This window comes from Sipha flava, unplaced genomic scaffold (genome assembly GCF_003268045.1).
Source record: "Sipha flava isolate LNK unplaced genomic scaffold, YSA_version1 472_pilon_pilon, whole genome shotgun sequence".
NCBI classification, from domain to species: domain Eukaryota; kingdom Metazoa; phylum Arthropoda; class Insecta; order Hemiptera; family Aphididae; genus Sipha; species Sipha flava.
Window position 1 is genome coordinate 342,687 of NW_020273258.1, and position 15,833 is coordinate 358,519.

At 30.9% G+C, this 15,833-nt stretch overlaps 1 protein-coding gene across 2 annotated transcripts in view; it reads left to right on the top strand.

Annotated features, from left to right (window-relative positions):
• Nucleotides 1–10,813, top strand: part of LOC112689824 (fork head domain-containing protein FD5-like) — a 55,319-nt gene extending 44,506 nt beyond the window's left edge. For both annotated transcript variants that reach the window (XM_025563690.1, XM_025563689.1), the window contains exon 3: nt 10,440–10,813. In XM_025563690.1, coding sequence (XP_025419475.1) covers nt 10,440–10,466 — 27 coding nt within the window. In that variant the 3' untranslated portion in view covers nt 10,467–10,813. The remainder of the gene's footprint in view (nt 1–10,439) is intronic.
• Nucleotides 10,814–15,833: the final 5,020 nt, after the last annotated feature.

Below are 15,833 nucleotides of genomic sequence, written 5' to 3' on the forward strand. Positions count from 1 at the left end.
TTGCGCGCATAACTTATTATTTTAATATTATTATCAACGCGAACCATCTGTATTATACGCGCGCGGGGTGCAAAAATAAGGAGCCGCACCAGGAAACGAACGAGATGTTAAAAGTGCCGACAAGATTTTCCGCGGTCACACCCTGTACACGTGCACGAACAGTTCGCTTGCACGTACATGTAGCGTTCGGCATTCAATTCTAAGGGTTACGCGCGTGTTTCGTATCACAAAACAATAATTATGCACAGTATGTATTACGTGTAATTGTATTTGATTTGAACGCATCGCAGACAAATCGATGGCCGTTAGATTCGGCAACGGATTCGATGAACGCAGATTCAATGTGCCTACAATGGTACATCATCAGTAGATATCGTAGGTGCCCGATGATAACATATAACGGTTAAACCGACCGCTAAACTAATCTAACGCGTACACGGGCGACGACAGCCCATAGGTGTACCGTATTCGTCGACAACCGCTTTGGTATAAATTTAGTATTACACAACGAATCGAACACTGTAACGTGTACTTGTATGCATATATGTGTACGGTCAAAATGTATAATCAGCCGTTGTAGTTTAATGTCCAATTTCAATGGACAATCAATTTGACAATTGACAATGGACAATTCAGAGGGCAATCACAATTAATTAATTAAAAATGTATAAAACAATTTTTAAATTTAAGAATTTTAGAATTCAACGGGGTTTCTAAATCTTCATCAGTCTTGCGCTTAATACTCTATGGTAGAGAAGTAGATTTCAAGCTTGTTTTTGCCCGGGTACTAAACATAGCTTCATATGTCTCACATGGCCTCACTGCATTACAATGCCCGAATTATACACTTTGACCGCAACCTATATACAGCGGGTAGAGTATGCAGACGCAAAAAATTGTGTGTTCGGGTACTTTAAAAATTTGATTTATTTACAAGTACCGTCGATCAACATTTAAATGTATCATATACAAATAAATTATGTACAATTAGTTGCGTGTAGATTAACAATTGTTTTGAGTTATAAGCAAATGTATAGGTCACAGTAGTTTAAACGATCATATTAAATTTACATTTAGCGTTTTTCCTTTCATTATCGATGTAACAATAATGTCTAGAAAATAATAGTTACAGCATAAAGATAATGTTTACTTTACTGGGTTGTCATGGAACAAAAGTCTCTCGATTAAATAAATTATTCCAGAAAACCTGTGAAAAAAATCCTTCGCACGTTTATGATTATTGTTCATTTACAAGTAAGCGTCCACCAATAGTTGTTTTGATGAAAGTAAAAACTTATTGATAACATGTATTTATATGCATGTATAATATATTCATAAATATTATAATCATCCATATATTATATACAAGTATAGTAGTTTAATAGTTGTAACTTGTGATGTAGTAAACCCTACGTATGTACCTATTGGATTAAATTTATTCAAAATAAAATATATTATTATCATAGTTGTTATTTAGTGACATATATGAAGTAAATTAATACTGTACCCTCGATAAATTATCGTTAAAGCTCATCAATTATTTTTTTTTGTTTTTCAATGTTTTTTTTTTTATTCGATCTGTTACAACAATGAACAACAAGAAAAATTGATGGAAAAAGATAAAAAGCTCATCAATAATAGTATAATAATCGTATACTTCGAAAAGTACTCGATATTATATGTATACTATAACTGCAATGTATAATTGAGACATAATTCGTTTTGGATTGGCCAAGGGAGAGGGGTGCATCATAGTGCATAGGGTATTTTTTCTACTATATTCTTACACATACATCTATTATACGAGTATTACAACAACTCACCTTTAATGGATTTAATTTAATATTCATCGAGTTTGAATTATATCAAATTAAAATAATGAAGTGTACGTTACGGTCAATGTGTTTAGTACATAAAATTCATAGCACCTAAACATTTTTCTCTAGAGAAAATAACATTTATCCTCGGTGTGGAATATATGTGGACATACCTATATATATATATATTTATAACATTGTTCTAAATAAAATGAAATCTATTAAATTGCACTAATATGTGTTACTAATATGTATTTATTTAATTTAGTTATTATATTACATTGTCTGATCGTATCAAACAGCGTCGGATCGGATGAAAATAGTATCACGATAGACTGTCTCAGATATTTAAATGCAATACATTCGAATGCAGTAAAAATTAAATTTCATAAATTATTTTGTATATAAACAAAAAAAAAAATAGATATTTTGAGTTTTGGCAACATTTCAAAAATGTTTCCGTCACTATCTGAAACGAATTTATAATATTTATTCGTCGAGTAAAACATTATTAAAAATATTAAATTAACATTTAAATGGTTGTTTTTGATATTCAAAAATATCTCTTCTTCCATAATCCTCGACCGTATAATAATTATGTGAAAACGGCACTATTAAATTAAAATAATCATCACATTCAATACGTTCGTATACGTTATTACTACATTATACTACATCACGATATTATCTATTACGAATTTATTAAAATGCACAAAAAACTTCTTCTCGTTTCGTTATTTACATTTTTTCAATGCGCGAAGTATGTTGTTTTTCTTTGTAAAAGCTGCTCCTCAATCATATTCTAAGAATATCGTAATTAAAGACCGGATATAATTGTGTCAAAATATTTTAAAATTGCACTAAAAAAAAATGTCAAAATTACAATGAAAATGTATCGAAATCGCAGTATAAATATGATAAAATTGCAATGAAATATACATTAAAATTACATAGTAAAATCATATCAAATATATGATCATTCATTAATTACTCACTTAAATAATATTACGGACATTAATAAAATATTTACAAAATATATCATTTTTCTGAATTAAAATTTATAATTATATACACCTCTAAATTGTGTTCTTGAAAATCGTATTGTCTGTTATTTAAAATATGTTTATATAATGGAAAAGTACGTTCATCGTCGATACTTGTTATTGATGCATATTTAAAATAATTTAAAAAATTTGGTGTTATATAAAAATAAACATTTTGATTTCCTGTCATAATTTCAAAGTAAAAGTTTTAATAGTCTTATATCCTTCATTTTTTTCTAAGACATATTTTAATTTATCTTAATATAGTTTTTCCATCGGGACCGGGAATACTAATAGAAATGTTTTCAATTTCACTAAATATGTTTAAACTATTAAGTAACTGACTATTTGATTCTTCTAAACTTGTGAGTTTTGTGGATAACTCAGATAAATATAATTTTAAAAATCTTAAACTTCATTTAACTACATGTAAAAATATTCGTCATATATATTTTTTTTTTTGTAAAATCACTTTGGAAATAATTGTATATTTTATCATGTGAGGTATACAAAAATTGCAATAATTGCAAAAATTGCAAAATTGTTGAAAATTGCAAAAAATTGCATTTATTAAATACTGTAACTAATTCGATTCGTATACATATTTGATCAGATTTGATTTACCGGGTATCAATAAAAAGTTGCTATATCAATTAAACCCGGGTCTTTAATCATAATACGTCGGACAGTACGAGTGTACGTTATTTTTATATGCGGTAGGTAGAGATACCAGGATCAGTAGTTTTCCGGACGCTTACCGTCCGTCGTACACCCAATATTCTCATTAACGTGCCTAAGCACATAAATCATTAGGTGTATTAAACCTAACATTTATACACGTAGTGACTATGATGTGTTGCTGATATTTCGAACCATCGATGGTCAATAAAATAAATACTGTAATTATTATTACACGATAATTAATGGTTGAAGTCGCACTTGGATAGCAATCAATATCCTGTACCTACGTAGCTATACGTAGCTATATTTTCTATAATTATGACTACACGGAAGCGTAATTAAATGTTTACGTATTGACGACATCACGTAGGTGAATTTAATATTACGGCCAACTTCCGATGTACATGGTTTTAATATGATACAATAATGAACACATTCAGTCATTACGATACACTGCAAATGTATGGTATATTTCGAATTCTAGAACTCGAACAACATATCCTTAAACCAAGAAGATGTAATGAAGTTTTATTGTGTATAAATAATCACATTTTTCCTATAGTAATATAGTTTAATTTTTATTAAAAACCCATAGGCTTTAGTGGGAATACACCGATATTGCAATCGGTATTTAGAAAATCGTACGAATCGTATTATTTTTATGTTACCGATGAATAAAAAAAAAATTATTTTTAACGCGTAAGTCAAGTCGTTGACTTGTTGTATATTGTATTTCGATGGTCGTAAGAATAAGATTAAAAACACTAATTTACATGCGAATCAAATGGAATAATGCGAATAAAATTTTATTTTACACGGCATTCGAGTTGCGCGCGTTTTCGAAACGATTGCACTACACATACTCGTATGTGTGTGTATACTCGAACGGGAGTCATATATTCGGTTCGCATGGGTCTTGTACAATGTCTTGTCTGCTGGAACACGGTCGAATGTATCGAGTGCAGTCGAATCGAAACGCGGTCAAACCGCAGAAGTATTGCGATCTGGTCGAAGGCTAGAGAAGAAAAACAATTTTATTTCCAACCGTCCTCGTAAAAGTGTTCCGCGCGATATTTTATCCTTTGCGGGGAAAGCCGTTTAGACGTTTATACGTGTACACGCGTGTGAGAGTTAAAGAGCGAGCGGTCGCGTAACAACAAAACGAGGGATTTAAGAGGATCGAAAGGTGAAACGATCGGCTTCGCGCGAGCCGGTCTTAAACAAAAGATGACAGCCGGTCGCCGGCGGCCGTACGCGCATATATACATTATACACGTCTATAAATGCATAACACGCGTTCGGTATTATGCCTGTGCGCACGTATTCATGTGAGGTGTGTGCGGGCGAGCAGTGCAGTGTTACGGAGGAGTTGCTCGGCCGTCGGACCGACCGAAGCCGCGTTATAATATGTTCAAGTGATGTAGTGTATACAATATAATATGCCTATACGTCGCGTTTACATGTGTGTGTGTGTGTACGGTATATACCATTAAATGGAATGCCGTAGCGTCAAGCTGTCTGCTGCTTCGCCGCTGCACTACGTATGTACACGCGTGTGTGTACGTGCGTTTATCGTAAACGGATGTGATTGTGTGCGTGTGCGCGCGCGCGAGGGCACCGCATGGTCCTCTCGTCGAAATACACACCAGCCAAATAGTAATAATAAATAAATAACACGACGGAATATTATTTTTGTACGCCCGAAATGAATTACGACCACCAAGTGCGTGCGCGCGCGATAAACGTTTGACCGTTACCGCGAGACGACGCAAGACGTATGTAGTTTAATTGTATCATCTTTACGCTGACTACACAACTAAAGTCGTATAGGTATACCTTACGTGCGTTTTAGTACTTGTTTTGACGACGTGACTCTCCCAATCGCCGATGGAAACGCATCATCCAAGGGTCTTTTTTCTTTTATTATATTGCCGATATCTTCCTCGTACCCGTTGCGTCTTACGTATGTTTTATGCCGTGTTATATTACCTTCTTGTAACAGAACCGCTGTAATCGACTGATTTTTTTTGCTTGCGACCGCAACAATACAAAGATCCTTTAAAATAACTCCGATTTAAGCGTGTGTGTTGGTATAGTTTTGAAATCAAAATAATTGTTAGGTCAATGTACCAAATTTTTAGGTACGAACATACTAAATACATTTATATTTTAATATTTATTATGTTAACAACATTTGTACTTACTGTAAAACCTATATTTACACTTATTATTCGATTGCAAAAAAAAAAAAAAATTAAAATATTTATTATTATTTTTTTTTATCTCTTATTAATTTTTAAATTAGCAAAATAATTTGTGATATTTGGTTGTTTCCGATTATTCAGTGCGGCACATATTCTCGAAATTATATTATATAACATGATTATAATTATATTTTTTTATTTTTCGTTGTGCAATGTGTTTGATTTTTTATTGAAGCGATAATGTTTTGGTTTCCGGTTAGTGGAGGTTTCGTTTTAAAGAGGTCATTGTAAAATGTACCTAATCGTATTTGAAACAGGACTGTGATTTTTTCCGTTATAAAAAGGTTTTTATCTTACAGGAACGTTAACAGAGGGTTTTACTGTACTATTTTGAATGTAGCCATTGATTTTATTACAGACAGATACACTATCCTAGAAACGACCAAAACTATTAAGACAATTGTTGTTTCTATCGTTGAAATCGGTATCGAATACAATGATTACAGCGACGTTTAAGGACTGCGTCCACATAGGCGCTGCTAATATAAACAATTACGGTTGGTAAACATACGTAATAAAATCATTGATACATACATGTAGTTACTATGTAATATATACATTATTAATTAAATGGGGTGAACGTACGCGTCTTGATAATATAATACAATAACTTTTTAAATTAGGTATATATGTGGTACAAATTAGCGGTATCAAAGTCCGATGGAAGAAAAAAAATTATAGAAAAAGATAGTCATTTTTGAATATTTTTTGTAATAGAGCGTCGTGTGTATATTGATGATATTCGGCAGGAACTTTTTACCCAGTGAAATGTCACGGTAATCGTGTGATTTTTGGCGAATGACGATACTAAGATACTGCTTGTAGATACGTGTATGATGAACTATCGATACAATCTATTGGTTTATATTACAAACGTCTAAATGGCTCTTGTAATTGAACAGAGTTTCGAAAGAAATACGTATATCGAACAATTTAATGAAACAGATTTTATATGACGAACTTAATTTCTAAATATAGAGCAGAATTTAGAAAAATAAACCCCTTCAATGGTGTATTCAACTGGCGATGGAATTAAATATTGTTATTATATTTCTTAATAATAATAAAAAAAAAAATGTTAAATGAAAAAATGAATGTAGATTATCTAAAAAAAAAATTTAATAATTTGTACTCCAATTAAGATGGTTACATTTATACTATAGTATTATAATATTGAACATTTTTAATAATTGTATGATAAGTAAATAATTGTTAAATGAAATATAATAATTTTAATAATTTTATTATATATATATATACGAATATTGTGTATAAATTATATAACTATTATCTTTACAATAGATACAGTTTTCGAAAACCAATAATTTAAAATCGATATTATTTTTATGTAGTAGTATTATTAGATATTATTAGATATTATTTTTATTATTTTTAAGTATTTAAATATTTATTTATTTATTTATTTAAATTTTATACTGACCAAGCCCAATTACATGAATATTAATAATAATAATTTTTATTCAGTGGTATTAATTAGTAGCATAATTTCGGATAATTCTAGAGTAGGGCAATCGGTATGCTCTAATTAAATTTCCAACTAGATGGCTCATTTTACGAAAGTGTCGATTAACATGGTGGGAGGGGAGTCAAACTGGTCCAAAATATAATTTGTATTTTTTACATAAGTATCCGTATGGTACACGTCTTATTTTTCTGATTCACAACAAATCAATGGCTTTATAAAATACGTACCTATTTATATTTTGATGATGTGACGACTTTAGAATAGATAAATTCTAGACTGTGGAAAATGCTTAAATACAAGATTAATATTGTACATAATGAACCTAATATATAATATTCAATTTCAATGAGAATAAATTCAAATTCACTCCGTATAATAATCCGTTGTAATTCGTATCGAGCGCGATTGCAAAATTCGTAAACCGCTTTCGATAATTTTATAATGCTATCAAAACAGTTTAATATTGCGATTTTACGATGGGTGCGTGGTACGTTAATACTTAGCACAGTTCATAGATCCAATGAGGTAAACTATATAAAGCTATGGAAATACTACTGTGATTATCATACATCGAGAGTATAAGACGATTTCTATTCTTCAATTGTGTAGAGGATACAATTTTAAGGATTTCGAGGATTCGATTATGGCCACCAACGAATTTACCTCCTCTATCTTACAAATCAATAATCTCAAAATAAGAAATAATGGAATTATAACGTTTTCGAATTAAGCATTATGTTTCGATTAAAATGCATTTGTTAAACATTTATTTCGTTTACGATCCAAAACGTTGAACTTTTATTATTGGTAAACGTGATAAATATGTAAGCTATAGGTTGGCAAGGTTGTAAAATTATTTAAATCAAATGATATTATAATAAATGAGTTTTTGTATTTATACATACTTAGTGCGCGCAGAAAATGGGCTCGAATATGATAATGCCTGCATGGAAAAGAAGATCCTGCGCCGATCACAAAAAAAAAGGAAAGAAAAAGCAATTTCGTCCGAGGTTAATTATGCGATGTCTAGCTTACGATCCGAAATATTAATGCTCAATTTACCATGAGCTCGGTGATATAAATTAGTATTTTCAGATATTAAAACAATCCGGTTTACCGTAGAGGTGACCTCGCCGCCGTACACATCGCGGCTGTACGCATTATAACATAATGCAGTGCGCAGCGACGATTCAAGGGTATATTATAATAATATGTATTTAGAAAAAAAAATAATAATAATTATGATAGTAAATAAATAATCTACTATAATCTAAATATTGGTTATATCTGCGTCGATATTACATGGTATCGGACCATGTGCATACATGTACGGGACACATCTCCTGACCTCTGTAATGTGTGCACGCATTAATCGCAATAAGACGTGTAATACAGTTTTATTAATATTTTATAAAACGCACGGTACAACATTTATTGTTATCGTTTCGTTTTTTTTTCCCGTTTGTTTTTATAAAAAAATTAATTAATATGCACAATTTTTTCCTACGTATTTTTGCACGTGATAAATAATAATGATCACGAATGCCTATATTTTACACAATTTTTCTTTTCTTTTTATGTCACGGGTAGAGAAACCTATTTAATGAATCCAACGCTATTACACTGATGTAGTGATATTTTACTATGAATGTATTGTATTTATCGTAGCAAGATTTTACGCCAAATGTGCGTTGTCGTTTCGAGCAGTTCGTATCACAGGATTACCAAGGATATTCTTATTTACGTGAACTAGGGAACCAAAGGATTTAGATTTGTAAATCATTTCGAGTGGAATCTAGAGTGATTATTATCGTACCGTTTTGATTTTTAAATCGTTGAATGAAGTGTGTCTTTAAATCGCTACGTATTATATAATATAATCATTACCATCCTATGTATAGCAAGAGAACGAGAAAAATCATGTCCGGATCATGTGCAAATATTGCAGTTTGGAGCGCGCGCGAGTTCAAAACGAGTTTGAAACAAAATCATGATCCCTGTCTGTTGCTATCGCAGTGTTTTAGATTGTTATTATTATTGCTGCCAACAATTTTTTAATCGATATTTTTCGTCGATCGGACAAATTCATAATTAATCAATAATGGGTCGATAAAAAATAATATTATCGTAAATATCCGTAGGACATCATGTACTGTAGTGTTTTAGGAGTGCTTGCTTTTATAATTGTTAATAATGTTACTCATCTGCGAAGACGAACGTAGTTAATTAGATGATAGCGTTGATAGAACATCGTTTATTATAACATATAGTCGAAAACGTTGTGCGCGTATACTGTACGCGGAGTGTACCTCCCACCCGGAAGTTGTGAAGTGGATCGATTTACATTAATAGTTTACACGCGTATAAACGTAATAATTGAATTGATGAGAAATAAATTATAATAACTATAATCGAGTTTAGAACTATATTATATCTATATACTCGTAGCTTAGAATTGGAGTCTTCTGGTAATCGAACCATACAATTCTTACGAGTTTTATTGGAATGACCTCTTGTGTCTCGTAGTTATTGTATTATTTGAATTACACATTTTCCAATCATAAAAATAAACCGTAGAAAAACTCTCAATTTACAACCAAACCGCAAACGCGTGGACGATGTTCGAACAGGCACTACCGATATGATTATATTAGTTATTTTCAGTACTTCAAAATCCTTTTTTATCTACATAAAGTATACATCGTAATAAATGTAAATTAAAACCACGGTGTACAGCGCAACGGTTGGTGCACAGTGCTCTCCGATCGTTATTCGAATTGATAGAAGGGAAGGAATACATGGGGATACCATAATTTTATAATAACTTTTATGAGCATGCAGAAAAATCTTTTTCGGCTCCTATGTATAAAAATTAACAGACTACTCGTATACCAATAAATGTCCATAACGAATTATATACGTATACTTTATCGAGTTATTGGTAACAAAATTATTTGTTAACTATAAATGTGTTACGTCGATTTGATGAAATCATAAACTTCACGAATTCAACGTAATACTAGCGAGGTGTACGTTCGTTCTATATCGTATTGAGTAAAAAATATTTCAATCAGTTTTTCGGAAAAGCGATATTTAAACGATTGCGGAAATACTTATGTTTTATATTTGATTCATTTTTCAATTTCAGGTCTGGAAACAATGGTTGGACCTTTAAACTTTGCCGGAAGAAGACGAGACGAGGCGTGAAAAAAATTTCATAATGCGTGCACCTTCAAACCTATTCGTGTGGACTTATAAGTTATAAACGTATAAATATATGTACATAGCATATACTATTATAATTTTATTAAATGTGTGTTATAAATTATATTATAATTATGTAAAACAAAAACCGTTGATAAAATAACCTTTTATCACATATGATTACATGCGCGTTTAGAAAATAGTTGATACTTAATATAAAGTTAAGTGGCTAAATCATGTACTCACACCCTATTACTGTGTATTATATATATGCATTTTATCATTTTTATTAGAATAAACGTTGTCCGGAGTATGATATTTTGTGTATTATTCGACCATGTAGATCATTTTGTCAGTTTTTGTTAAGTCTAAAAAAAAAACCCTATTTAAGAAATAACAATAAATTATATATTATTTTGTTGTTTCATTATATGTTTATGAATACAATAAAAACGAAAAATATAAATGTATTGGAAAAATATGAATGTTATATTTTAATTGTAATTTGAACGTAAATGCACATAAATATTCTTCGAATGAACTAGTCTATTTATGTGTGTGTGTACAGTATTGTATAGACTTCGGAAGAATAGTTAACAAAATAATTATTATTCGACTGCGTCGGTCGCACAATATGCAACAACGTCGATATTAACCTTTTCGGTGATACGTTAAATGTAAACGCGTAAAATCCGAACAGTTGATGATTTATGAAATAACAAAATAAATATTATATTTACTGGTACGTTTAACGGTTTGCATTGCGTTGTTATCCAGAGGGGAGGGGGGGGGCGGAAAACGCAACAAAAACGCGAAAAATGTTGACATTATTGTTGTAATAATGTATTTGAATACAAATCGCGTACAACACTTCTTGCCTTAATGATTTATATATATATATACAAAGGTGGTTAAGTTAATAAAAATAATTGACTCGAGTTAAGTTAAGGTAAGAGAACACAAGATCGATAAGTTAAAAGTTAATAAGGAAAAAATATTAACTTAACTCAGTTTAAAAGAAATGTATCTACTTTTTTAAATATTATGTAGATCACATAAAAAGTGACTGCATTCTTTAGAAAGATCTAATTTCCTAAATTGTAATAGACAATTTTATTGAATTTTTATCATAATATTCAGCAGTGGCGCCGATGTGTTTGAAAAATACTATGACATTGTACGTCAAGTATATATTGCTCACTACCGTATTTATTTACCTTTATAGTTACAATTCTATAGTTACATTCTGTATCCACGGCCAGAACCCAACACCCAAAGGTGGGCCTCCAACCTACAAAATCTAATACGACATCTGATGTACAGTAAATGCGATCATTTTACTTTACATGATTATTTAATTTTTGAATTATACACATTTAAAATTAACAATTTAAAAATGGTTTTATTAAAAAAATTTGAAATATTTATTATATTTTAGTAACAAGGACATTTAAAATTAAAATTAAAATTTTTATATTAATATTTACGTATAAGCGAAAAAATTCAAAATTTTTTATCTTGATCATTTTTAAATCAACAGTGGAATGCTTAGTTATTTCAACTGCCAATTATTTTATTTTTTATTTGTATTTGTTTTGATATGAATATAGTATTATTTTTTATATAGCAATAGAATATTATGGTTGCATCAAAGTTTTCAACATCAGAGCATTTTACTTTGCCCTCTTCGATGTGTACTATGTAATTTTCTCGTAAGACAATCGAAATTATATTGTCTATGTGCAATGGTGTCATTTGGTGGGGAGAGAAGAATAACTCATGTATTTGCCACACTCTAGAGGTTAGCTAATTCAAAGATGGCACATCATCAAAATACAAATACAACTTTTGTAAAGCCATTGGCATGCTGTAAATCAAAATAATGAGACGTGCACTATAAGGGCAATTATGTACAAAGTACAAATCATTATATTTTTGGACTTATTTGATGACCCCTTCCCATCATGTGAATCGGTATTTTAATGAAATGAACTTTGCTCTACTCTAGAAAAACTAAAATGACGCCACTGCCTGAACAGTATTTAATTTTAAAATAACATATTTATTATTTGCTGATGCGATAAAAAAAAAAAAAAAAAAAATGAAGTTTTTTTTGACAAGAAATTTACTTTAATATGTATAAAAAATTAACACAAATTTTCGAAACATAAAATGTAAACTCTATCGATGATTTTATAAAAACTTATATAGTAATTTATTTTTATTTTCAATAACATATTTATTTCTAGAGTCTTTATATGGATTAGAAAAAGTTGTAGACAGTTGTTTAAAGTTTTGTTCGGATGTTTTTTCCCCAAGCGTTTATACTGTGCAATATTGACGGATTCCAGAGAGTTCGAAGAAGAAGGCGGTTTCGACGTATTTTCTTCTTTTGCTCTACTGATGTCGAGTTTGAATTTCCTCTCTTCCGTGTCTGTTTTTCAATTTTTCATTTCTTGCGGCAAACTTTATAAATGTTTTTACTTATCTCTCATTCGTTCTGCACGGGCTGCATTAGCGTATAATTTATATTATCATGGGTCAACTGGCTCGCGCGCACGCAATTAAAAACGTTTATTGTACACATCAAGAAGCACTCCATGCTCGCCGGGCTGTATAATTCGCAATTACGTATCCGACGCCGACACAGTCTCCGTGGAAAAACCGAGATATTCGACTTCGGTCGGGTTATAATACTACCGCGGTCACTCGCCTCGGTTTAGCAATTTTGATGAGTCACAGTCTCGCTGTTACCGCGGCGTTAGAACGTAAGTTTTGGACCGCGTACGGTTTTCGCTATGCATTTTGATAACTTTTCGTAGCGATTGTTATTCATTTTTTACAAAGACATTATACGCAATAATAATATAATAATAATTGCGGGTGTTTTTGTGAATAATCGTGTACAGGTTCCTGAAATGCGTAAACACGTAAAAACCCATCATCCGACAAGCAGGGTGCGAATAATCCTGCGGTAATGAAACCCCTTTGAAAATGCGTTCATAGATTAGTTTGCAATAATACTTTTTTACAGTTCAGACTTGAAGATTGCACGTGTACCTATGCTTGTTTTGTTTTCAAATTAATATTAAGTAAACCATACACAACCGAATTACTTTTGAACATGTTGATTGGTTTAAAAGTGAAAGTGAAATCCTATAGTGATCGATAATAGCACGTAATGACTATCAAACTATGGTTGTACAGTACGCTAATAATGTTTGATATCGAAAACGACGATTATTTAATAAATTAGACGTCTACAGTTTCTCCTTACGTTTAAAACGTTACATTCGACGTTATTCTATTACTGGAGGGCGTTCAATATCCAAATATTCACGTTATCGTCAACACAACTGGGATCGTCCGCTATCTACTCAAGTATCGTTTTTTCGATTAACAGGTGGCCTCCATGATGGGGCTTCAGGTCCTGCACGATTTAGTTTTCGGACGTGTTAGAAAAAGCATAATATCAGCGTTCGGTTTCGGGAAAGTATATGACACGTGCGAATGGACACCATCTTACGGTCATTAATTATTACAAGACATGGTTAATTTTCAATCTGGGCTCTTATTATAGCATATACAATGCGGTAGGTTCAACAAAACAATCATGTAAATGTATTTTTTGTTTAATTTATAATATTAGAATATAAGTATATAATTGTCCAAGTGTATACTTATATTAGTTATATTATATAATTATTTTAATTATTACCATTCTCCTAGAAGATACTACCATTATAAATATATACACGAAATCAGCCCTTTTAAGACTATTGCGAGTCGAGTATATAATAAAAACTAAAAAAAAAAAAAATGGTAATACCTCTTTGTCGTCGAGTTTAGTGGGAGAAAAAATAAAATGAATGTTAATACATTAATGGTTAAATTAGGTATCGTATGTTTTTGTTCGTGTGTTTAAACAATAAAAATATTTTCCGGTATAAACACGATATTTTCGGTCTCCTCTAACAACATTTGTGTACAGGGTGTCCCACGAGGGTTTATTGTTTGCGAGATTGCTTTTTAATTTGACGAAAAATGTTATTATTTTCAGTATAACTTGCAATCAGACCAATATTCTATGTATTATTTCTTCGGGGGTTTTAATCTGAAATGTATTTTTTATAAATTAATAAAAATTAAAAAGAAAAATCATGGTGTTTATAAAACTAAGTTGTTCAATATATTAGGTTTTAATTTTATAAGCCCGTACATATAATGCAATGAGTTTTCTATGAAATTGTACAAAAATAACAAAACAAGTTTCTTTATATATACAGTAGTTAAAACAAAAATCAATGAACGTAATTCTAGAATAGTACTTGAGTTTTTAGAAAATTATTTGATGTCCAGTAAATATTGCAATTAATGTGTCCCTTGAGAGATACCCGGAATATAATAATATTCGTTTACGTTACGGTTTTTTTTTTGTATATACGTACGAGTAGAACATCAAGCGGTGAAACCTACGTGGATCAACGCGAACACTCGACATCATTGCAATATCATGCACGAAATATTATAAAATTATTAAAAAACACAATACCCGTCGACATATAATACATGTTATTGAAAACAATCGATATGTTTTTGAAATCGTTGTTCGATCACGAATATAACGGTTTCGCGAATTCAATTTTTAGACATGACCGGTGGCGCAAGTGCAACGCAGTACACGGTATTACTGACCGGTGCCCATGTAGTTGTGGTATGACGATTTAAATATAGTTTTTATCCATATAAATAATCTTTGAAACGAAATTTTCCGACTGCAAAATAACTATAACATTGATAATAATAATTATTCGAACAATATCGTTTTTCATAAATAAAATACCGTTTAAATTATATTTTGAAAGTTAATATTATTTATTTTTTATATGTATGAAAAATATTTAGCAGATATACTCTTACTAAATAGTAATTGGACGTTTCCAACGGATCTTTACCGATGTAATAATATTATGCGTAAAATAATGGAACGTTTTAAACACTATGAAAAAGTTAGAAATAAAAAAAACTAACAAAAAAAATGTTCAGTACAATAAGTTCAGTATATCTGACGAACATCGATTTAATCTATATGAACACAACAGTTGAATATGTGCAGTCATGTGGTCGCAATGCATATTATGTAAATATTGGCATTCTAAATATAATTTGATTCCGAAGTACCAAGATAACGTATTATTGGAATGTTCGATTGCAAATAACTACGCGCGTCTATAGATGCGTGCAATACGTCCAATTACAGTTTCTGCAGACAAAAGGACACATTATATGAACTGTAATATTTCGTTAAAAATATCCGGTTCACGCATAATGCGCACCA